This window comes from Pieris rapae, chromosome 16, assembly GCF_905147795.1.
Source record: "Pieris rapae chromosome 16, ilPieRapa1.1, whole genome shotgun sequence".
Taxonomy (NCBI): Eukaryota; Metazoa; Arthropoda; class Insecta; order Lepidoptera; family Pieridae; genus Pieris; species Pieris rapae.
Genome location: NC_059524.1, coordinates 2,880,180 through 2,906,005, shown reverse-complemented (window position 1 = coordinate 2,906,005; position 25,826 = coordinate 2,880,180). Strand labels below are relative to the sequence as shown.

Genomic DNA, 25,826 nt, shown 5'->3' with positions numbered 1-25,826 from the left:
GGGCATCGACCTATGTGCGTAATTTATTTGTAAGTTACACATGACAGACCTACATCAGGCAAGAACGATCATGAAACAGACAGAGAAAGCTAATGCCAATACCAGGGGTTTAACTCAATTTTGTTATCTTTAGATAAATACAAATCCCATATTTAACATAAATATTGAAACTCAATAAATCGCAGTTAATCACAGATATAAGTAATTTGTAGAGTACTTAAATTTTCATATTTTATTTAAATTTTTGGATAAGTTCCAAATAAGCTATTTGTTACTTATTTGTAGGATAAACAGTATTTTTGCGTTTCACGACTGTCAAATAGCGCTATACGTCATGAAATTCGAAGTATCTTATTTGGAAATTTATCTTTCGAATAATTTATGTGTTGCATGGCTATTTGGCACTTTATCCATACATTGTGAAACAGGCCCTTAGTCTCATAAATTGTTTAAAATATTTTTTATTTACTAAATAATTATATATAAGCAGTGTTGGCCTAGTGGCCTCAACGGATGACTCACCCCTGAGCTAGGAGATTCAGTGTCGGCTGTGCGCTAATTTCTATGTGCGCATTAAAATTCTCTCTGTGAGAAACATTGTGAACAAACCGGTTTGTATTATACCCAAATAGTCGACGGCGTGTGTCAGGCACAGGAGGCTGTACACCTACTTGTCTAATAGATTCAAAAATGATGAAACAGATACATAAATTTGAAGCCCAGACAGTTAGTAAATGACAATGACACTAACACTATTATTTGAACATAAATAATTTAGGCCATTAAATTACGACAGACATTTAATTTATCAAATAGTCCAAAAAAACAATTAAATTATCAAATAGTCTGTTAATTTGTAGATCTTAACTGATTTGAACTAATTTGACTTTGAAGTTGTTAAATAATGAAAATGGCAGACGATACCAGCGTCATTGCACCGACATATATGACAAACAATTATATTAACTTAAATTTAATATAAGTTTTTTTTTCGGAATAAAGCCATTTTGATTATAAGTTTACGAGGTTACATGGCTTTAATCCGGTAAATGGGTGTTTTCTTTAAGTGTTGTAATTTATTTCGTGTTTAGTTTCCCTAGCCTTTACTTAAAACTGGCATAAAGTTATAACTATTTCCATTATATATAAAAAAAGCTATTTTGACATTTGCTTTTACAGAATTATTATTTTTTTATTTCAGGCAACAAGTATTTGGTTGTTAGCGCTTTTGAAAAACTGTCCCGAGCGTGGTCCAATCAAGAACTCGCTGCCGAAACTCCAGGATGTGTTTATGGACTATTTATCGGAGAATAGTGGTATGTTAATTGTATACTAAAAGTTTTTTTTTTTCAGAAATTATCGGGTATCTCAAAAACTAATGAACCGATTTTGATACTTATTAGTATTCAACAGTTTGAAATTCTTTCAAGGATTCTTTATAATTAAGGAAACGATTAGAAAATTAAGAAATTGCGCTGATAATGAGAAAATAATTTCCTGTATCAGTAATTATAGATCTTAAATTAATTTCAAATGCCCATATATGGATGCAAGATTCATCAGTGAAACAATTTAATATGTATAGATATCGTACAAGACGTGGCGAGCAAGGGTCTAAGTCTAGTGTATCAGAACTCGGACGAAGACCAGAAGCAGGCATTGGTCGGGCAGATTATTGAGCAGCTGACGTCGGGCAAGAGATCAGTTGCCCAAGTCACCGAGGATACCAAGATATTTGAGGAAGGGCAGCTTGGTACTGCGCCTACTGGGTATGTATAGCTTTATAACTATAAAAAAATATTATAATAAGCTTTGATTTAAATTAATATTACTTATGATGAACATGAGTTTAACACAAAAGTGTTGCGCAAATTATTTGTGTTGTGAATTAACACAAAGATCATAAATTTATTAAAGATTATGTTTGTTATATGTATATATTTTTTAAATAAATTTTACAAAAATGTGCAATATTTGTATGAAAAAAAACTTAAAACCCAAATCTGAATAACGACTGAAGTTATCCTAATAGTACTTAGATTGTTCCGTCAGCCTATATATAATGTATCTAAAAGGATATAGGTGGTGCGCTATATATATATATATATACACGTATAAAATAAAATATATCTCATTTACTTAAATTTAAATACCAAATTTCCAAGTGAATTAAATTACTTAAGATTTTTTTTTGCAGCGGGAATCTGTCAACATACAAAGAATTATGTTCGTTGGCTTCGGATTTGAATCAACCGGACCTACTGTACAAATTCATGCACTTAGCACATCACAACTCCGTTTGGAATTCAAAAAGAGGTAGAATATCTTTTCTACCCTACCCTTCTATTTTATTTTATTTTTATTTATTTGGTGCACAAAACACATTATAATCTTTACAAAAATAAACTTAAAACTAATAGTTATGAACAGGATTCTAATGTAAAACCATGTGCACACTGCAAAATTAATGTTACATCAATAAAAGGCTCATAACTAACAAAGGTAACATAGTAAAAAAAAAACAATAATAATAATAATAATAAGTTCCTCGACACCAATTTAACGTAACGTTAACCAGGACCACAAGGGTCAGCACTTAACCTACGATGGAGGATGTCTTTAACGACACTAATGAATTTATTGATGTTGCGACAGAATATGTCCACAAGTAAGTGGTTGCTCTTTGCCATCTCGTTATATTGACGAGCCATCCTGGTCAAAGGGTTGTAAAAAGAGATGTTATTCTTATAAGTTTGAAGGGAAAATAAATTGACTTCGTTAGCTCTACGGGCACTAAATCTAATGTTAAGGCTAATGTGAGCTAGTAGTTCGGGAGAGTCTATAATGGAGTGGGTGATTTTGTAAAGGTAAACTAAGTCGAAGACTATGCGTCTGGATTCTAATGGTTGAACTTTAAATTTCAGGAGTCTATCGCAATAATTTAAGTTAGACCGGCCAGGTTTTATACGATAACATAAAATTCTGAGAAATTTCCTCTGAATTCGTTCAATATCGTCAATGTGCACCTTATAATTCGGCGACCATATAGGACTACCGTATTCTAATATACTTCTTACGAGGCTGAAGTATAAGTACAAGGTGCTACGAGGATTTTTAAAACCTTTTGTGGATCTAAGAATAAAACCCAGTAGATGGTTTGCTTTAGACGTGATGTGACTATAGTGGGCACGGAATGAAAGCTTGTCATCGAACAGGATACCTAGGTCTTTTGCAACATCTGATCTGTTAACTAATTGACCATCTATGACGTAGTTCCATACGATTTTGTTTCGTTTATTAGTAAACGATATGACAAAACACTTGTCTATATTTAAATACATGTAGTTCGTCTTGCACCATTGTGATACGGTATTGATATCACGCTGTAATGTTAAGCAGTCATCTAAATTAGTAATAGAAGTAAATATTTTTAAGTCATCTGCATATAAGAGACAATTGCAGGACAGTTGTTGAATAAGGTCATTAATAAAAACTACGAAGAATAATGGCCCTAAGTGGGAACCCTGAGGTACTCCCGATGTAACTGCGATAGGTGCAGAGATGAAGCCCTTTAACGCAACCAACTGAGTTCTAGAGTCTAGGTATGAGCAGATCCATCTATATAAACTGCCGTGGATACCATGTGACGCTAACTTATGACAGAGCAGATGGTGATTTACTTTGTCAAAAGCCTTAGAGAAGTCAGTGTAAACAGAGTCAACTTGGCCACCTGTGGCAAACACTTGACAGAGATAGTTTTTGTATTCCAGAAGGTTAGTGACCGTAGACCTGTTTCTAACAAAACCATGTTGCTTGTCTGAAAGAACAGGCTTAAAATGACTGAACAGATGAGTATACATCACTGACTCAAATAATTTAGCAGCGCAAGATAAAATACTTATCGGTCTATAGTTTTTACAATTGGACTTATCACCACTTTTATAAATAGGTATTATGTGGGCAGTTTTCCAGCGCTTAGGAAACACACCACTAGTTAACGATTTATTAAAGAGAACACATAATGGAATGGACAACTCCTTTCCGCAACTTTTTATGAAAATAGGAGGCAGAAGGTCAGGACCCGCCCCTTTGTTAATATCCAAACTATCTATTTTACGTTTGATATCTGTTACCGTAATAGAAAAGCCAGATAATATATTAAAATACGTGTTATTTACAGCACCAGATTGGTCAGTGTATATAGTTTTATTAGTTTTATCGTCAAAAACTGACCCAAAGTATCGCGAAAAAAGGTCACATATCCCCTGACCGTCTGTCTCAGAAGTATTTTCAAGTGTCATGGTGTGAGGCACTGAAATATGGCCTTTACGACTATTCACAAATCTCCAAAATGATTTTATGTCCTTGACCAACGAGTCCTCGATGGATGCGATATACTTGTCGTAACAAATCTTGGTAAGAAATTTGCATCTCTCCCTCAGCAAAGAGAAAACGTCGTAATCGCGGGGATTCCCAAACCTCTTAAACCGTTTATGATATAAGTTTTTTTCTTTATTACATTTAATTAAGGATTTGCTGTACCAGACTGGATAAGATGAGAATTTGCTACAACAACTTGGTGTATTTCTTGATATTATTTCAAATAAAAGCTCATAAAAAGCTTCGGTGCACTCATCAATACAAGGGGACGATAAGATTTCGGACCAGTTCACAGACTGGAGTTCAGATTTAATGTTTTCAAAATTACATTTAGCAAAATTAAGCCGTTTAATGTTAGCGCGTTGAAGCCCTTTAGAAATCTGAATCGGAGAAAGAGTAATCAAAATTGCGGGATGATTTTTATCTAACAAACTTAATGCAAGTGTTTCATTGACACTTATACAATCTATATTAGAAAGCACCAAATCCAACAAGCGAGCGTTTGCATTTGTGATAAAGTTATGCTGTTTTAGATTACACAGTGACATTAATTCATTTAGTAGAAGGAGCTTCTTACTCGGGTTAGGGGAAATTGACAGAGAGGGATTAATCGAATCAGAGTAATCAGGTGTGTTAAAATCACCAATTAATAAGAAATTATCCAAAGGGAAACGATTAAGAAGTAAATTTTGGCAATGGCTATAAAAGAGTTCAAGCTTGTTAATTCTAATATCAGGAGGCAAATAGCAAACACATAAATTTATGCGAGAAGTGTCACGTGCTTCAGGAATAAGAGTAACCCAGACATCCTCCATATCACTATCCCACGATGCTTGACGGATGACCTGGTATTTTTTATGGACGGCGAGTAAAACTCCACCTCCCTCGGTTTTAGCACTGGAGGAATCCGCACGATCTCGTCTGAAGAGATTGTAACGGGCGTCAACAACTTCGCCATCGAAAACACTCATATTTAAGTTCGTTTCCGTCAAGCATATAATATCGAAGTTAGAATTTAACAGATTTAAAGAAAATTGAGTTAACTTGCTACGAATTCTGTTTACATTTTGATAAAATATATTAATCATTGTGGAAATAACGTGTGATTCAGTATATAAAAACAAAAATTGATCAAGTAACTTACTAAGCAATGATAAACAAACAAATTAGTAGTAGTAATAACAATTAAGACAATTTAGTGAAGGAATCATGACTTTTAATTAGAATGGCCGGGCTTGATTCATCCTTACGAACATAAATTTGGCCATATCGCACCCAAACAAACCTGTAGTTCTTGTCAGTAGAAAATTTACGTGCCGCATGGTGTAACTCTTTAGCTTCAGGAGACAAATGTTCAGACAAGTATATCCTGCTCGACGACGAGCCGCCAATACCAATATCGGTAGTAGATAGTTTGGTGTCAGGGTGGGACTTATTGAAGCGAGTCAACGCAGACAAGAGTGTATCACGCTGACGCTGCGTTGAGAGGGTAACTAGTATGTTTCGCGGCCTTTTGGAGTTTGAGTCCATCTTAGCTACACGACGACATGCTTTAACATCACTCTCAGATACCACAACATTTAAACACTCACAGAGTTTTTTGAATAACTCCATCAGATTCTCAGTCTTGCTTTCGGGTACCTCGTGAATCTCGAGGTTTAAGTCACGTGAAATCTTTTCAACTGTAAATAAACGACTCTGGAGTTTTGATAACGTGTTTTGAGATTTCGTAAGTTCAGTCTCGAGTACCCTGATTCGATTGTCTTTGTCTGCAATATTTGACTTCAAATCATTTTGTTCTAAGATGATAAAATCCGTTGTCGTCGTGAAGTCAGCCTTTACCAACTCAACAGCTCGGCTAACCTCGTCGGTCACCATGTCCTTCAAGTCCTTTCTAAGCGCGGACCGTAGATTTAGCATAAACGATGAGTCAGGGGACAGTTTCAAGTCTATAAGTTTGCTAATACTGTCCAACGTAACCGGCTGCTTAGAAAAGTCAGCGCCTGCAGAAGTTTTCGTAGCAAAATCACACTCCGGCTCTTTACACGTCGTTATATATGAGGAGGCGCTTGGTGATTGGTTATTGCGACCCCGCCGGACAGGAGTATTATCGTCATTGTTTTTACGCCGAGTTACATTCTGACACAGAGGACAATTAAGTGATGCCAATTGCTCAGCACTGAGCTGCTTAGTCGACCCGGCAGCAACATCAAGGCATTCATAACAAAACTTGCGTTTGCAATTATTACACTTTAAAAAATGATCGACATTTAATGCGTTATTACAGCCATGGCACTTCATAGCTTGATTAGATTCACTATTATTCACTTCACTGATTTTACGTATTCTGTATTACTTCAAATTTGACTTATAAAAGCTAACACTATTGTTAAAAATTGAATAATAACACTTATAACACGGCTAATAATACTTTTAACACGGCTATGGACTACCTTCCACCACGGTTGAAAATAGATACTACACTATAGAGTCAATTATTGACTCTTATTAAAAACACAATTTATTATTATTGAAGTTATACTTCTTTTGGCGCGATGGAGAATAATGGAGTATTTACGTATTTATTTTTTAGAATTATATATTTAAAAAAATGACATATATAATAAGGATGACAGTCCTTCTTCCACCGGGGAAATATAATAGACACCCAAAAATGGGCTTCTTTTGAGGCATCTTGACTAAGTTCCCTGGAAATTAAAAAAAATTCTCGCCTTCTTATAGCAGAGCTAATACTGAGTTGAAATTTATGAACTCTGGCTAGATTTAAACAAAAAAATATTTAATTTTTTTGAATTTATAAAACTTAGTTACTTTTGTTACTTTTAGTCGACTTCAGAAAGAGGTTCATTTCTGACGCGTTGTATTTTACAGTATAGTAAAATTGTTTTTATTTTTTTTTACTTATGTAACTTTACTAACGTAATTACGTTGTGGTTAATGACATTTTCCTTTGAATAATTGTAATGTAGAGGGAGGGAAACTGTGTTTCTTGCCCGTTCTTCTCAGAACAAGGCCATTGACATTCATAAGCATGCATTTGAACTGAATAAACGTATTTTGATTTGGTTAACTTCACTCCTATATAAATGAAACTCGTCAAGTCTCGTATCTAAATCTTGAGTTTTTTCTTTACAGGTGCAGCATTCGGCTTCCATTCGATAGCCCTCCAGGCTGGTGCCCAATTGTCGGAGCATTTGCCAAAGATAGTGCCACGCCTATACAGATATCGGTTTGACCCGACTCCGAGGATTCAGAACTCTATGGCTAGTATTTGGCACGCCATTGTGCCTAATACACAGGCTACGGTAAGTTTTCTCTACTATTTTAAACCAGAAATACTGTCATCTGTAAAGGAAATAATAAAAAAAAAATTGTTGGGTGCCTTTTTCGAACGTTATTCGCTGTTTTGCTGACGATTAAAATATATATAAAAAAATCTGCTTTACCAATAAATTTCTGGTAATTTTATTTTTTTTATTTTGTGCTTACTTTATCTTGTTTTAATTGTATTTGTTAATTTTTAATTTCTATTTTTTGACAAAGTTATGTATACTTTAACAGTCATACATTTTAGATGGAATTAATAAATATTATCCATGTGTTTCGTACTTATTTTAATTAAGATACATATTTTTTTAATTTGTAAAATTTATTTTAACAATTATGCGATACGTACCTTATTAATAATACAAAATAGATTTTTAATTTTTTATTAAGGCCAGAACCAAGAACTGTAATACCATAGATTATGCATTAGGTAGAAATGACATTGATAAATCTACTTTACATGTTACAGGTACAAAAATACCATAAAGAAATATTGGCTGACTTGACAGCTAATTTAACGTCAAACCAGTGGAGAGTTCGAATGTCATGTTGTAATGCACTATCGGATTTATTAAGGTGGGTTTTTAAATGTGATAATTATTATATGAACTGTAAAATATATACAGTCAAAATGTGTTTTAACAACATCAAAGGGACTACTCATATAATGATGATGTGAAATAAACTAATAAAAATAATGCTTGGTCGTAGAAACAGATAATCGTTACAGCCGACGTAAACGGGTTTGACTGTATATATATAAATTTATTATAATATATTATATGAACATTAAAATATTTTTGTTAAAACACTTATTTTTTTTCCTACGTAAATGCCACAGGCTTACATGCATTTTTTTCAAATACTTAATTTTAAAAAAGACGTCTTATGTATGATAACTTTTTAAAATGTAATGTTAATAATTATTTAACAGAGGTGCAAAGAGCCTTCACGAATCATTAGAACAACTCCCATCAATTTGGTGTCAACTATTTCGAGTGATGGACGATGTGCACGAAGGGACACGACAGGCTGCCACGTCCACTGCAAATGTTTTATCTAAGGTGACATTAAAATGTATTTTATTGCCTATAAAATATTAACCCATTGCACTTGATTCTGTCGAAAATGGTGTTGTCTAAATTATAAGGTTTCTTTTTGTTCTCCCTAGATGGCGCTGATTGTTATCTAAAACGCGGTATCGGTTCATTTCGTTGCCCTATATGTAATGTTTGCTCTGTGTATGTCTCTAGAAAAATTATCAGTGAAACAGACATATTTTTGGGAGAGTTTGGATCAGTGTTTTTATCACACTGTCAACCATCTCTACTTTGCCTATTCTTAATATAATACACTTATTACACTCATAATTCTCAGTTATTCTTATCGCTTAATTGTTTATTAATACATCTAGTTTAGTTCACCTTTGTATGTTGCTATTCGGATTAATTAAGCAAAGTGTATTTAATTTGACATTTGTTTTAGTTGTATTATTTATTGGTTACTATACTCATTTGCCTTATTTTAACCTTAATAAATTTATTGAGGCTTTGTACATTGGAATTGATATTTATCGTTGTAGCTGACTTCAAATGTACTCTGATTTCAAAGATATATATGTTTATAGTCCTCATTCTGCGCAAAAATATAATGAAATTTTAATGAAAGTATATATTTTTTTTAATGTATAAAATTTATTTTAACAATTTTGCGATACGTGATTATTTATAATTAGATCACTGTGTCTGACATGCGAAAACATTTGGTTCATACCATTGCTTGTGGGTTCGAAACCCAGTAAAATTGCACATTAAATATTCCATCTCTGTTTTTATTTTATACTTTAAAGTACTACATGTGTTATTTTATGTCAAATGAATTTTCAGCTTTGCATCCAAGCTTCAGATGTGGGCCAGGGTAAAGATGGAAAGGAAATTGTGTCAGCGATACTTCCCGTTCTCTTGGATACGGGGATCACTAATCTAGTCAGAGAGGTCAGGAGTGTGAGGTGAGGATTCTTGGTATCTGAGAAAAATTAAGAATAAGATTGACTCTAAAATAAATATGTTTGCTGTAATTACGGTATTATTTTTTTATTATCTTAATATCTATATTTCTTGTGTGCGTGTGTATGTGACTGAACTCCTCCTAAACGACTGGACCAATTTTGATGAAATTTTTTGTGTGTGTTCGTGGAGATTCGAGAATGGTTTAGATTCACAATTTTGTCCGCTGGACAATGTTTTTTTTAAATTAATTAGTAGTTGTTGATTTTGGAATGTTTTACATTGAATCCGACAGACGGCGCTACCATCGCACTGTCAAATTTTAAATAATATTCGAATTTTAATTTTAGTCTGTCCCGACAGTTAGCGCTGCGATCAAATTTAAAAAAAGTTTTGTTGTCATTGTGTTATTGTAGACCATGTGCTGGATCGTTAGATATTGTCATAACATTTGAATAATAATTTTCATCAAAATGGTCCAGAATGTTTTAGCTTATTAAAAAAAGTTTGAAATTTTCAAATTAAAGACGTATAGACAGGACAACGTCTGTCGGATCCGCTAGTTATTGCATATAATCAGCTTGTCTCTAGCAAAGGCCTCCAAACACCGTAATTTCCTCTGATTGGCTTACGTAAATCTAGTAAGAATATTTGTAATACAATTGAGTCATATTGAAATATACAAATTTGTATGAAGAGAAAAAAGTATATCTTTTAGTTTTATTCTGTGAAAATTCAATTATTCTATTTTTTTTTAAGCTTACAAACCGTGTCCAAATTAGTGACCGCCGCCGGGTCCAGTTTGGCACCGTTTTTGGGCCGTTTGGTCCCGGCGTTGGTGGCTGCGGCAGGTGACCTTGAATCTGCAAAGCTGTCGTATTTGAGTACCGTACTTGCGGATAGCGGATCACGTGAAATGGTGGACGATATGAGAGCAAATGCCACGAGACAACATTACACTACAGACACTGTGGTTAAGGTATGTTAGAAAATCGTAATTATGTTTGACTAAAAAAATCGTAAATTGCTATCTGATTTTGTTATTTGGCTAATAGTTATTTGTGTAAATAACTATATAATTGTGTAAAAACTAATATTAAGTTTTATATTTTTGTTTATATTGGTTTGTTTTTAGATTACTTTATTATTGTTATAGTTAGTGTTTCGTGTTCTTTTGACAACGTCTCATAAATCGATGAATAAATAAAGAATATCAATGTTTCGGTATATTTTTATCTATCATAAAATTTGAAATAATTAAAAATGTAATGGAAACGATAAAAATATGATTCTGTGGTTTTTTGAAGAAATGACAATTCAATATCAGAGAAATAAAATTGCCTATTTCTACTATTTATGCTTTACGTTTTTTTTTATGACAATTTTGATACTTTTTTATTAATAGATAAATACGAAGCTTAAAAAAATTTAGTCTTCAACTGTGCTAAACCCTGTTTTAATAAATGTTGTTTAACATGTTTCAACATATTTTGATTGTATCTATTCTGTGTAAAAAGAGACTTTATATTATTATAATTGGCCTTTTAATCAGGATTAATTCTACGGGTTGCCAAGAATGTGTGTCTGGACCAAATTAAAAAAAAAAATTTTTTGCAGTGTATGCCCTTCATCGACATAGAAGTAATGAAAGAAATGCTCCCAAAAATCTTAGAGCTGTCCAAATCTCCCCAACTGGGTACGAAGGTTGCGTGTGCGCATTTCCTCGTCCTCGCCGCACATTACTTACGAGCTGAACTGGAACCGGTCGCTGGAAAAATCATGACCAATCTCCTAAACGGAAGTTTTGATCGGAACTCCACGGTTCGAAAGAATTACGCCGAGGCACTTGGACAAATTTCCGCATTTGCCAAGGTGAGTCACATTTTATTGCATGACTTTAGTCAAATATGTCGGCTCTTCTCTTGGTCTTTTAATAAATTTAAGAAACTTTTTAATAAATTTAAGAAATGTTTTAAAGAAAACCTGTGTAAAAAAGGCTTAGGGCCTGTTTCACAATGTATGGATAAAGTGCCAAATAGCTATGCAACAGATAAATTATTCGAAAGATAAAAGTTCCAAATAAGATACTTCACATTTCATAACGTATAGCGCTATCTGACAGTCGCGAAACGCAAAAATACTGTTTATCCTACAAATATATAATAAGTAACAAATAGCTTATTTGGAACTTATCCGGACATTGTGAAACAGGCCCTTAATATAAAGTTAGGGATTATCTAATTGATAACCGGGCCTAGGACTAGTGCTGGGCAGGCTACTTCTAATTAATTTGATATATTTGTTTTAAATATTGTAGTATTGTTTGATGATTTGCTTTTTTAAAAGAGTACCGATAGTTTTTTACGCCGGCTTTTTCTCTTGGCCTACCTACTGTCTTCTTTGCCGATGAGTAGGGATGCCTACAGGTTCGAATTTAATGACGTGGAATAAGTGATACCTTGATGATCTTATGTTACATAATAAACGTATTATTATCTTTTTGAAATTAATAATTATATACACACATACCTTGTACCTACATTTGACACGTGACACATAACGATCACATTGACGATGAGTGAACGTGATCAACATTTTTTTGCGATTTATTTAATTTGATTATTTATAAGTTAATTTACTCCGTAATACATTTCTCTTAATAATTTATTTTACATAGTAAATAAATTGCTTCAATTCTTAGAATTTTTCCATTAAAACTTAATTATTCAAATAAATACGGTTAATTTTTTTAGCAACAATCAATTGAGAAATTGATGAAGAAATTGGTGAATCTATACGAGACGAAAGAGGATGATTTGGCGCGATCTGCTATTGCTCTGACTCTGAAATCTGTGGCCAAAGCCAAGATCGAACATATTAAAGACAATGAAGGGATACTTGCACCAATTGTCTTCCTCGCGATGCACGCGCCCAAGGACAATGGTAAGATTTAGCTATTTATTTACATACAAGAAATACAGTACAATTGGGCTTATGAACACGCCCTATGCAGTGTTAGAGTTGATTTTGAGACCCACGATGTAAATACACTTTACTCATTCACTCACTCATTAACTCACTCACTCACTCACTCATTCTTTCACTCACTCACTCACTCATTCATTCACATTGTGAGTGATCACACATTTACACCCACACACTTACTCATGCACTCAGGCGTGATGATAGCGGTTCAAAAAATAAAAATAAAAAGGAAACGGTTAAAAAAAAATAACTAATGTAATTATTTTAAATAATTCAGTTTGATATTTTTTACTTAAAAGGGTTTCCAAATCTTACTCTTAGAAAATAAAATTTACTTAAAATGAATAAAGACTTATGAGTGTATATTTAGCAGTATTGTTGTTTTTTTAATAATATTAACTTTAAACTTTAAATATTTGATTATCGTAGACTCCAACACGGTAGAGATGTTTGAAGAAATATGGACAGACATCAGCCCGGCAAGAGAGAGTGGCATCAGACAGCACTTACCAGTTCTCAGAGTGGAGATAGAAAAGGCTCTAAACTCCAGCAGTTGGACTAAGAAGATTCAGGTGATTATTTGTATATAAATATTTGTTTTAATTTCTTTTGATTTAAATAATTAATATTATAAATATAAAATTTGATTTAGAAAATACCTGACATATTACTAGTATTAATTGTATCAATTATAAAGTATAGGAATTTTCTATTGAAATTTTATAATGTGGTGTTCTAATAAATAAAAAGACAAGAAAGCTTTAATAATGTACATTACAAATTCATTGGAGTTTTATGTACTTTTATTTATATTTACTTATATATATATTAAATATATTCTTTGAATTTACTTGAGCTATAATAAAAATATATTTTCGCTCTATTATTGGTAATTTTAGTAAATAACAAGTTATATTGTTCCGCATCCCCCTATTATTAAAAAGTAAATTAGTAATTCAACAGTTTTTACTAAAGCACTCGTTCATCTCAGCAAACAATCTGACATATTTTAGGTGTACTTAAATTTATTTATTTTCATTAAAAAAATTGTTACACAATCTAAAACGAAAGTTTCGTATCTTTCTAATATAAAATATTTAGCCTCTGTGTCATCATTTTTTCCATATCCTATTTTTGTATGAACAGGCAGCAAACGCAATAAAAACAATATGTAAGGAGTTGTCGAGCGGGCTTGGGGAGCAGAGGGAAGTGTTCGTTCGTTCGTTACTGGCGGCCGTACACGGCAAGACATTTGACGGGAAAGAGCATGTCGTGGAAGCGCTGGCTTTGCTTTGCAGGTATTTAAACCGACTTTAAAAAGGTCTCAGTGGGATTTGAATATATTTACTCTTTTTTAGTATCATACTAATTTCCATACATTTACTATTTTTTCGTAAATAAAGTTAAATTAAATCGGGTATTTTCGCAACACAATTTCATAATAATTAGTTTAGCAGATTTTGATACACTGTTAATTTTATCTAAATTATTTTTATTCTGTCCTTTTTTTTTCAATTAATGTTTTATTATTTCGCTTTATGGCGAGAATTCTATACACAACAACATTCTAATAAGGTGAAATTCCTCAAAGATACAAAAAGCATTTAATTAGTGTACACTTTGTGATATAATCAATGACAACTGTCAAATCAAATATACAGACATTTACTATTTACTGTGAAATGCTGATACTAAATACACTACAGAAAATCTGTGAACGTTGTATATAAAAATGTGGGTTATCCATAAGAGATGTACAATACTTAGTACATTATTTTGATAAAACTCGTAGAGTTCAGCCTGTGTTTGCAATGTAAGCGGAAAAAATGTAATTATTTACGACATCACATTAGAAACCTCAAAAATAACAGTACTTCTCCACTATTTAATGGATGTTATTATTCATATAAACCTTCCTCTTGAAGCACTCTAACTATTAAAAAAACCGCATGAAAATCCGTTGCGTAGTTTCAAAGATTTAAGCATACAAAGGGACATGGGGACAGAGAAAGCGACTTTGTTTTATAATATGTATTATATATACATTATTACTATTGTTTTTCTTAATCTACGATAACCGATGATGCGGGCCTACGGGCAAAGGCATCCCCCATTGTCCTCCATTTTTCTTTATTGTACACTAATTTCGTACAGGTTTTCCAGCCAGCGATTTCATCGGTCCACCTTTTAAATTGCCTACCTCTTTTTCTTTTATGGCCTCTTGGTTGCCATATTGTTACAATTTTGCTCCATTTATCTGCTCCTCTTATGGTATGACCAGCCCATTTCCATTTTAGTTGTTTTATTTTATATGTAACGTCAGCAAACCCTGTTTTATTTCTTTAATTCTTGTTACTTATTTTGACAATTCTTTTTTTTTTTATAATACTTACACAACAATCGTTCATTAAAAAGAAGTAAATATAATTATTTTTTTGCTGAAATCCCTTACTTTTTACATTAATAAATAGTATTTTACGATTTTGGTGATTTATTGCCTATTGATTTTGGGCACATTTAACGTCGTGGACAACCATTTGGGAACTCGTAGTAAATTTAAATTTAGAATAATGTTTTCAAGGGGAAGGTGATTTTATTTTACTTTTTTATGCGCCTTACATCCAGTTCCGACTCAGTTCTTAAATTATGAGTTTTGAGATGAAACAAATCATTGCAATCAATTTCTTTTAATTATTATTAGACAGTTTCGTGCTTGTATATGGCTGAGTTTTAGATCTTCTTTTTTATAATATTGACGTTCATAAGGGTACATAGTTGCTAAAATGATTAAATACATTTGGATTTAAACTTAAAATTCATTTTTATTTCTGAATGTGCGTGTAAGTAAGTAAGACCCATATGTATAACATATATTAGCGGTATAGCATACATTTTTAAATTTCAGCGTAAAAGAAGGTGAATCGCCGATTTCGGCTGAGCTAGCGACGGAATGCGTGAACGCGTTACTAGTAGAGAGCCGGAAACAGGACATGGCGTACAAGAAACACGCTATTTCCGCTCTTGGCACCGCTCTCGCCGCTACGCACTGCGATGTCTTCTACCAAGTCTACGATATCGTCAAAGTTATATTGTCTAAGGTATATTTATTACACATTAAAATTTAAAAAAATATATTTACCACCAATTAGAAATGAATCTAATATGTTTAAATGTTGTTATTCCTAAACTGTAACGTTTTCTTTATTTAGGGTTGCTTGGAATAGATCGCTTAGTAGCGAAAAGGCCGCCTTGCACCATGAAATTATATTTAAGTTTATTGTTATATTATAAATAACTATACAATATAAACTAAGGTTCGTTCATTCCCGGTATAATAAAACACATATTTTTACAGGTGATTTGTATTTAAATTATAATGATTTTGACAGGATGAAAACTCTATGGAAAAGGATTCAGATGACGAAGACAACGAAAGCTCAAGAAAGAGACGGGAACAACTAACAGCTCTGAAGGAAGCCGCTTACGAGCTTCTGGGAAAAGCTTGGCCCAAAAATTCTGATACTCAGGGTAATTATATATTCTTGTGGGTGAGATGTATGACTGAAGGAAGGCAGCGGATTAGTGGTGTTACAATCTTGAGCTCTTGTTCTCAGATTTCTGTATCTGTTTCGTGGTAATTCTAAACAGACAAATAGGTGATCAGCTTGACATACGATACTACTTTTGCTTTGGTGTGAGTCATTTCGGTTTCCTCACCCTAACCGCAAGCGTCTGTTAAATGCGAATAGAACGTCCATTTTCCAAGGTTTGAGGTAGCCAATCTTATTAATCGTAATCTCTTACAGATAAATACCAAGACTTATTCTTTGAGCACTGCTCCAAGTCGTACCCATCAAGCTCGCGGTCAACTCAACTAGCGATTTTATCCGGCGTCTCTCAAGTGTTGGAAAGACTTGTGATACTTAACGTTGATGCAATGGACACGGATGGAGATCGAGATAAGGCAATTCATTCCGTCACCACACATGTCGCTGCTATAGTCGAGTATACGCTTAGTAAGTATAACATTTGAATTTCGAATGAAATAATTATAAATACTTCATGTACAACAATAGTCTTTACTTTCTTCACTAGTTTCTTAACTAGTATTGTAATATTTGAATTTCGAATGTTTAAATAATTATATGAATACTTTATGCGCGGGTCATAAACAAAAAAAGTATCGAGTATTCGAATTTCGAAATTCACAAGAATTATAAATACTTCAGGCAGGGTATCAATGAAAACTAAAAGTTATAACTATTGCCATTAAAAAACACAAAAAACCCTAAAATAAATACATATAAAAATACTTTATCCACAGTGCATAAATAAAAAAAGTATGGTATAGACTATAGAGGTTTTAATAAATTTTTTTAGAAAACAGTAACCAAGTTCGGAACAGGCGGGACGCACTCAACGTTTTGGAAATACTGACAAAGCGGTTAAAAGGTATTATTTTATAAATCTTATTATTTAAAGATTTCTACTATTACCACTTAAACAATACACAAAAACGCAATAGCATTTTTGTGATCACATTCTGAATCTTTTTTATTGTTATTTAAACCGAACTACTATATTATGAGAAAATAAATTATTTATTTTTATTTGCTGTGTTTATAGATCTGCAGAAAACTGAAGAATTGAACAGACTCAAGAAGATCTACCAAACATATGCACAAGACCTTTCTAAGGACTCTTCACACGAACTGCGAACTAAAGTAGAAAGTGTAAAAGTGTATTTTAAATAATTTAAACATACGATTCTGAATAAATTATGAAAAAAAACGGCGTTTTTTTTAACACTTTATTACCTTAAACTATGGAATGAAACAACAATTAATGACAATAGCTGCATACATAAATTATGACAAATTTAATTACATGTGTATTTAATAAAATTTAAAACATTATTAAACCTTCAAGTCATACATGATAATATATTAATATTAAATTTTTATCAACATTTTCGTATGAAATCACTCAGACTTAGTTCCCGGCATGTTGGCTACCCCGATTAGATGCGCATGAGTCATTTTTTCAGTTTAACAATAAGTAAAATTAAACACTCATGCACCACAAATTATATATACAAAAGGGAATAGTTTAAATATTTTAAATGAAAATAAAAAGAGAGAATTTTATGAATATCTTTTTAAAATTATAATGGTCACATAGGCAAAATATAGCATTATGAGGGAACATACAATAAATAGGAAAAAACGACTCCTTTCGACTTCTTACTATCACGTAATCATTAAAACACTGTGCATAAAAATCCATAAATCGTGCAAGATCTACAAACAAATTTATATACATTTATTGATCTTGATCTCTAAATTAATAACATTAACAAAAGTAATATAGGCATTTTACGCATTTGTAATAATAAAACCGAGGGAAATATGTGGAATAAATAAACGCACAACACATTTCTTCTGCAACATCTTGTTATAGCTTAATTAAAGTGATTAAAGTTACGAACGGATACGTACGCCATCAGAACGCCTGGTGCTGTCAGAATATGACAGTTAAATTTCTCGTTTTGACAACTGACATTATAAATGTATTTACATTCTTTGATATCTCTACGTTAATATAAAAAGATTATCTATTCAGGACTATGTAAATCTAACAAAAGATAGCATGTTCCAAGTTTTAAATTGATTTTTAACAGTCTTAAAATGACAGCTACCAATTTTTTTGAATTGTTTTTTAAAACTTAGTCGTTGACATTAGACAAGTTTTTTTCATACGAGACTCCCAATTTTAAAAAACGGCATGAATTTCCTCCTCTTCTTTTGAAATATTTACACAATTTTAGGTTTACCTACCTACGGTTTTTATACAAATTAAAAATTCATAAATTCTGGGTTATTGTCTGTTATATAATCAAGTGTCATTTTTATTTATAATCCCTAGTATCAATGAAAGCATTTGTACACTTAAATTTTATTAGATAGACACGGTATATTTATTTTAATGTGACTTAATTTTAAGGCTACTCTACACTATTTCTTTAAACAACAAAGGTAATCATAAATTACAACAGGCATATGAAAAAATCTTTGAAATAAATGGACTCTGCGATAACATGGATAAGTTACTGATTGAATAAACATTTTGCTAAAAATATTCGTAACAAAAGGAAGGAGAAACTTAAAATCGTAGACTGGACGGCAATAAAAAAAGAAAAATAGAATGCAAAAGGGCCTGTGGTACCATAGACACTTGCCTATAGATTATGAAATGCAAACAGTTTAATCAATAATATCTTTGAATGTAAACTAAACACATATCATGATTAATTCTCTTTTATAAGCTTATATAAAATTGCGCTATTATTATACTAAAGACGGTAACTAGCTAACTAGTGAAATTATTTACACCACAATCTATCCTAACAATTACGAAAGTTAGTAAATCCGTTATTTCCGCTGAGTTTTTGATAGCGATTATTCCGCAACATATTGACTTTAATTTAAAAATGTTAAATGGTTCTTGATTTGACAAGATATTTTACAAAACATTTTTATCTATACTGTTAATGCATACTGTGAAAAGATATTCAATGAAAAATGTTGACTCAATAAACATCACTCAATGTTTATTACAATACATTATTGTATGACACGATTCTATGGGCAAAGTAGGTACGTTTTTAACACAATAACGTATACACAAATTATTTTTAAGACCCTTTTCTGCCTATTTGATTTAAATGAACAGGCAGTTTTCAATCTGCGTTCCGAAAGCAACATTTTCACATGAAAAATTATCTACATCTGTTATTTTCTAGTCTCTGAATATTTAGTTAATGATAATAAGCTGTCAAAGCAATAATGTATTTCTCGCTGTCATTATATTATTTCATTAAGTATTTAAATGTATAAATTTGTTTCTATTTGATTTCTATGCCCCGTTTAGAGGGACCCTTATTCTATAAGCTCACTAGATAACATATAAATAAAATAGCTTTCTAATTAAATACTACAAAAGTCCACGAATTTTGGACGAACTCCTATAATGCATATACTATATTACTATCTCACTTTATTCATACAAAGATTGCACTATTGTGTCTCTGTTATATTTAAAGTACAGTATGTAGCTATATTCAGAGTAACACTTCAGTTAGTCGTTAATTAATTAGGCAACCTATTATATTATATATATACCGTTAGACAATGCACTAAAAGTATGGCTTAGGATATATTGAAAGCAATCACGAATTACACGTCGTCAAACAATCCTTTGGGAGGAATAGTTAATCTGTCCCGCCTTCTCTCTTCAGTTCTGACAGTTGGCAGAGTACTTTCGCCGAAGCGTCTGTCAATGTCATCTTGGCGGTTGTATGGCAACTCTGCGCGTTGGTATGAATGTATGTCTGTCCGTTCTGGTGAGGCGTAGTGGTCCGAACCAATATCGTGAAGAAGCCCGGTGCGGGCTGCAAAGTGACATACATGCACAATAACTGGACTAACGGCTTTAATCTTTAAACTCAATAACTGAGCTGTCAAAGTCAAAGACATCAAGCAAAGCTTTGCCGAAAATGGCTCAACAACGTTATTTCATTATATACTTATGATAGCGCGTTTTAAAATGTACATAGCGCCATCTAGTGTTTTGGTGTGAAACTTTTATCGGTATAATATATTATATGCCCGCGACTTCGAGTGAAATTCAGTTATGATAAAGAAAATAGACCTAATATTAAGTGTGTATGTATCGTGTAGTATATATGTTTATGAGTATATATCGGTTTTACCTCCATCCGTATCCCTCGGTCTGTAAGCGGTGAATCGTTCACTGTAGTCCCTTCTACGTGTCACAGATTCTTCAACGCGTTGCCGGCGACGTTTCTCTAAAAAAACATTAAATCAGACCCATTTTGAGTAATTTAAAAATGTGCAATCCAAATCTTCTTTACTCAACGCCCCTCACTACAAATACTTCATAAAACAATTTCCAAGGAGTTCCACATCCATACACGATGTTGGAAACTTGGAATTACATGGTACGACAACTCGAGTTCGGAATCGTTATAACAGAATAAGTTTGTTGATATACCTCTCTTAACAAGCTCCCGTCCTTCATCCACCAAGTCCGTAGTAAGATCATCATCTCCAACAAACTGCTGGAATCCACATAGCGAAAGTAATCTGCTACCCAGAGAGAAATACGTAGCCAGGCATAGCAATATTACTAACATCGGGAAATAAATATTGAATCCCTCAGCTATAATACGTAGGACGTCCATGTGACCCATTATCTGAAATATAAATTATTTATATTAGGGCCTGTTTCACAATGTCCGGATAAGTTCCAAATAAGCTATTTATTAGTTATTGGTAGGATAAATAGTATTTTTGCATTTCACAACAGTCAGATAGCGCTATACGTCATGAAATGCGAAGTATCTTATTTGGAAATTTATCTTTCGAATAATTTATGAGTTGCATAGCTATTTGGCACTTTATCCATACATTGTGAAACAGGCCCTTAATCATTTAATTTAAAGTTTAAGATAGTTAATTTAAAGTTTAAGTTAAATAATTTGAAGTTTAAGTTAATCCGGCTCGAAGGACTTTTAGTGGTTTCATGGTTCGTTCGTTCATTACACAAGCAAGATTAAACTATTCTCTCGAAGGTCCTTAAGTCGTACAAAGTTTCATGTCATCTGTCAACCTCACAAAAAAAGCTTTTTTACTTATAAAAACTGTACCTGTGTATAATAAGTCTCCATAATCCTCTGAGTAATAATATGCGAGTCGAGATGAATTAGTCCAAGGAAGTTAAGACACATAGCTGGTGTGAGCCGACACACCATCATTCCGGAGAATATCAGACTGTACTCATTGGTCTGGTGGTGAGGAGCCAAGTAGTACAGGTTCAGAACCCGGATCTTTAGTACCGTGGAGTAGGCACAGTAGAATATGTAGCATATAATTAGGGTTGATATTGTCTGAAATAATTTCAAGTACTTTTTAGAGTTTGTTGTCTGAGGGTCCTTCCCAACAAAGATTTGGGGTTATTATCCCCAAAATAAAATACGTTTATTTTGGAAAATAAGATCATCAAGGTATCACTTATTCCACGTAATTAAATTCGATCCTGTAGGCATCCCTACTCATCGGCAAAGAAGACAGTAGGTAGGCCAAGAGAAAAAGCCGGCGTAAAAAACTCTCGGTACTCTTTTAAAAAAGCAAATCATCAAACAATACAACAATATTTAAAACAAATATAACAAATTAATTAGAATATTACTCGCGTCATTTATATTTGGGTAACACATACTAGCGGCAATTACTACAAGTCGTAAATTTTTCTAAGTACTTTTATCTATATGAATGTAAGTTTGCAATGTGGAAAACATGTAAGAGAAACGATAAGATACAAAACAATAAAAATAAAAAATATTCAGATTAAGATTAAACAAACGAATATATTTTAAAATTACTACAAACAACACAAGAATTTGTGATAGTAAAATTGTCTCACCACAATAGCGATATAGTTGAAATTCTTTCCAGCCGCAGATACGATGTTGGCGAAGATGGAAAGAACTGGTTCCTTATTGAAGAACGTCACTTCTGACCACACCACCATTATTGACAATATTCCCGTTACCACAGCCATTGCTTTCAAGAAGTATTGCTTCAGAAAGCACTCCCAGTACCATTCTGTGTTAAATAAAAACCAGTTTTTTTTGCTTCTATAATAAGATTTAAAATTTGTAAAATTCCACCTAAAGATCAGTAATTTTTTTACCGACACACAATTAAATACATTTTTGTATTTATTCATATAAATATTGGTGTAAATACTGTAATAAGTCCTAATGAAATTGTTATTTTATTCTAATCTTTTCTAATAAATCAATGATCATTATAACACATACCAACTAACGGTGGATAGAAGATCCTTTGAACCTTTGGTCGGGACATCTGAAAAGTATGCTGGAACCGATGGTCTGGTGACCTGCAGTTGGCAGCTACGTCTTCCAAATGGTAGGTTCTCTCCAGCATTATGCTGTATTGGGTTTCAGTGCGCTGGAGTACATGCAGGGCCTTTATAGTCTGTAAATGTAACATACCATTAAAAATTAATGGGATCACATAAAGAGTCTACTTAGGAAATACTGTAACAATAGCTTACTTGATTATTTTATTGCATAACATATTATAAGCTAATTTGGCTTATAATATGTTTTATATATATTTTTTTTTCTATTAAGTTATATCATTATTTAGTGTAAGTACACTTCTTGTCTAGTCTTGTGGTATGTGAAAAAATTTAACACAAAAATTTTTCAAGTCAACCATTTAAAAGAGACTGAAAGTAGTGTTATTCGATTTGTGTTATGTTAAATATAATTTTTAGTTATTTAAGTTAGTTTACATTACTTATTAGTATTTAGTTAGGTTAGAACATATAAAATACTATGTTGTGCAAGTTTTATAAAACAAAACAGAAAAAAATTACATCACACATACTAATAAATCATTTTTTGATCTTATTTTCGCAATGCATGAAAACTCGTGTTTTCAAACCACGTTTTGAAGGTAAGTTCTAGGCAAATTTTTGATGGGGAATTTTAATTTCTATAATAAAACTTATTAAGTGATAATGTAAATGACCTTTTTATGTAAATTTATAAGGCTTTTTAAAGATGGCGGTGGTGTCCTTTCAGGCGGCGCCCTAGAACCCAGTTTATCTCTAAGTTGTACTGGCAGCTTTTGGACGATTGTTTCAACATGACGGTACAAAGGGTGTCCTGAACCAACGGCTGCTGTCACACAATTTAAACTCTGAAACAATGAATATAAATTTTAGTTTATATTTCTTAACTTGATTAGAAGTATGTTAATCTAGGGCATTATTTTATATTATCAACTATTTAAATAATCATCAGCTGCTATATTGCTATGTTACATGTACTCTCTCAAAAACAAATTTTTAATATGGCCATACCAATGTTAAAAATATATCTTATAGAGTAGGATGACATTCTATTGTATACACCAAATTAAAGCTAATAATTGAGTTTGAAGTTAACAATTTTAAAAAATTGTGAGAAACAGTGCATTACAAAATGCTAGTGATGCGTGTCTTAAATGTTATTACCGTTTTGATCTTAAATATACAGTATACATACACAGGGTAAATCCATGTAATATCTCTCAATTTAATAATAAACTCTCTAAAGTGTCAAAATCAATTGGCGGTGGTTGATTTAGCTTGTTTTACATTCAATGATACAGTCTACAATCTACATAGCATTGCATCTACTCTCAATAATTGCTTGCATGTGTAAATGTAGACTGTTGTTGACCATTACTAATAAGTAGGGAGTATAGTTTATCTATATGTTTCATCTATGACTCCCACTTTTTAGCATTTAACAAAGAAATTTTGGATTCATGTGAAACACTGAGGAACAAGAACAAGGAGATGAAGAAGATGAGGCGGTTGAGATACCTGAAAGGTAATTAATAAAACCTTACCTCTAAAATGTCCTCAATAGTTTCTTCAGCCTCAAACTTATCAGTACTCAATTTTGCAATCTTGAAATAGCAGTATGTCAATGTATAATTTTTCTTTGAGTTATTCCATAAGTTTCTTGGCACTTCCACTAGTGCATAACCAAGCAGCAAGATCAATAGGAATAATCCCCATGTATTACTAGCAGATGATGCAATTGCCTTAATTTTAGACCCATCCAGTGTAACTCCAGATGTAAATGCCAGATAAATGAGTAGTATACCACATATAAACAAATAAGACCCATAGTATATTGCATTATCAACTAAAGCAGACTTTAGTTTGCCTTTGACAGTGAAATCACCTGCCTTACTATATGACTGCATCATGGGCATTATTAACCTGCAAGAAAAAATATATTGACCCATTTTGAAAAATATTTTATGGTAGTAAAAGATACCTCTCACAGTTAAGTTTATCAACTATAATAAATAAAGTGTGTATTAATCAATCACACAAAATAATAAATACCAAGTCAAGCATTGTGATGTCCAGTACACTACTCTCCACAAATTTGGAAAAACTTTATCTGGCCAGGATATTGGGCATTGAGATGCAGGTGCTGCAGTGGTTGAGTTACTCAAAGGGGTTGCATCCAGCGGAGTAGATGTATTTAAACATTGATGAGTTCTATACACAGTCTGTAAATAATACATCATCATCAGTAAAAATAAATAAAATTATAAACACTATGAAAATACTTAATTAAAATAAAGAGTATGTACCACTTTAAAACAGGTTGGTTGGAAATTTACAATATCAATCATTTGAAACATTAACTTACCCAGGATATGTCCAATGGCAAAATAAACATGATCAAAAATGAGAAATACCATGCTGTCAGCACAGACACAGTAACAATTATGTGATTCCTGTAGCAGTCTCCATATCTGTATAGCAACGTTGCTGCTAGGATCAGCGCAGAAATAATTTCTATGATAAATATTGTGTAATACATGTTGATCAATGAGCACTATACAAATCAATTCACTCTTTCTTGCTTGTGGTTTTCTGTGATTCTTTCCAAGCCCGAACAGCTTCGCTTTGAAGTTCTTCAAATCGTATTTGGGTAGTACTCTTCAATGGCAATAATATAGGAGGATCAATTTCATATTCTTTTGGACATTCTTCATAGAAAAGAATTCCACTTTCTGGCAGAATAGGATCAAAAGTAATTGTTGAAGTATTTTCATTAGATTTCCTTTCCGACATTTTATAAATCAAGCCTTTGTTTATCAATCATTGTTCAGCGTTATAATGTTTTTTTTTCACTATAAAACAAAGCAGTAAGCTGTAAGCCTATATGATTAAAAAATTCCAATTTACAAGATCGAAGATAATACGATTTTTTTTTTTTTTTTTTTTTTTTTTCCCCTTTCTTGGCCTGCACGGTTTGTGCGTCAGCCATGTACAAAAGTTAGGAAGTGCATTATTAGGTTTATTGGATAGGAAATTAGTACGGAATTTGGAAAAGGATCAGATAAATTTTTTATAAGTACGTATATACATAAAACATAGGTTATAATTTTATATTGTTATGAAAAATGAAACTAGCTAAAA

At 32.4% G+C, this 25,826-nt stretch overlaps 2 protein-coding genes across 3 annotated transcripts in view; one reads left to right on the top strand and one right to left on the bottom strand.

Annotated features, from left to right (window-relative positions):
* The window catches only part of LOC110998385 (proteasome-associated protein ECM29 homolog), a 30,334-nt gene extending 12,818 nt beyond the window's left edge, over nt 1-17,516 (top strand). The window contains exons 21-37 of the mRNA XM_045631609.1: nt 1,202-1,316; nt 1,586-1,769; nt 2,198-2,316; nt 7,537-7,706; nt 8,198-8,304; nt 8,663-8,792; nt 9,615-9,736; nt 10,494-10,713; nt 11,352-11,606; nt 12,488-12,677; nt 13,149-13,291; nt 13,866-14,017; nt 15,625-15,817; nt 16,109-16,247; nt 16,526-16,735; nt 17,100-17,171; nt 17,346-17,516. Coding sequence (XP_045487565.1) covers nt 1,202-1,316; nt 1,586-1,769; nt 2,198-2,316; nt 7,537-7,706; nt 8,198-8,304; nt 8,663-8,792; nt 9,615-9,736; nt 10,494-10,713; nt 11,352-11,606; nt 12,488-12,677; nt 13,149-13,291; nt 13,866-14,017; nt 15,625-15,817; nt 16,109-16,247; nt 16,526-16,735; nt 17,100-17,171; nt 17,346-17,473 — 2,649 coding nt within the window. The 3' untranslated portion in view covers nt 17,474-17,516. The remainder of the gene's footprint in view (nt 1-1,201; nt 1,317-1,585; nt 1,770-2,197; nt 2,317-7,536; nt 7,707-8,197; nt 8,305-8,662; nt 8,793-9,614; nt 9,737-10,493; nt 10,714-11,351; nt 11,607-12,487; nt 12,678-13,148; nt 13,292-13,865; nt 14,018-15,624; nt 15,818-16,108; nt 16,248-16,525; nt 16,736-17,099; nt 17,172-17,345) is intronic.
* A 1,125-nt stretch (nt 17,517-18,641) lies between these two features.
* LOC110998386 (LMBR1 domain-containing protein 2 homolog) lies at nt 18,642-25,579 on the bottom strand. 2 transcript variants are annotated; one of them, XM_022267025.2, is made up of 10 exons: nt 25,051-25,579; nt 24,738-24,907; nt 24,230-24,608; nt 23,363-23,533; nt 22,624-22,801; nt 22,224-22,405; nt 21,448-21,687; nt 20,793-20,994; nt 20,491-20,586; nt 18,642-20,169 (listed from the first exon to the last, which is right to left on the bottom strand). In XM_022267025.2, the coding sequence occupies exons 1-10, from the start codon at nt 25,222-25,224 to the stop codon at nt 19,955-19,957; spliced, it is 2,007 nt and encodes a 668-aa protein (XP_022122717.2). In that variant the 5' UTR covers nt 25,225-25,579; the 3' UTR covers nt 18,642-19,954. The 2 variants fall into 2 exon arrangements, with proteins under 2 accessions (XP_022122717.2, XP_022122718.2); XM_022267026.2 differs by having other exon boundaries at nt 18,642-20,118.
* Between the last annotated feature and the right edge of the window lie 247 nt (nt 25,580-25,826).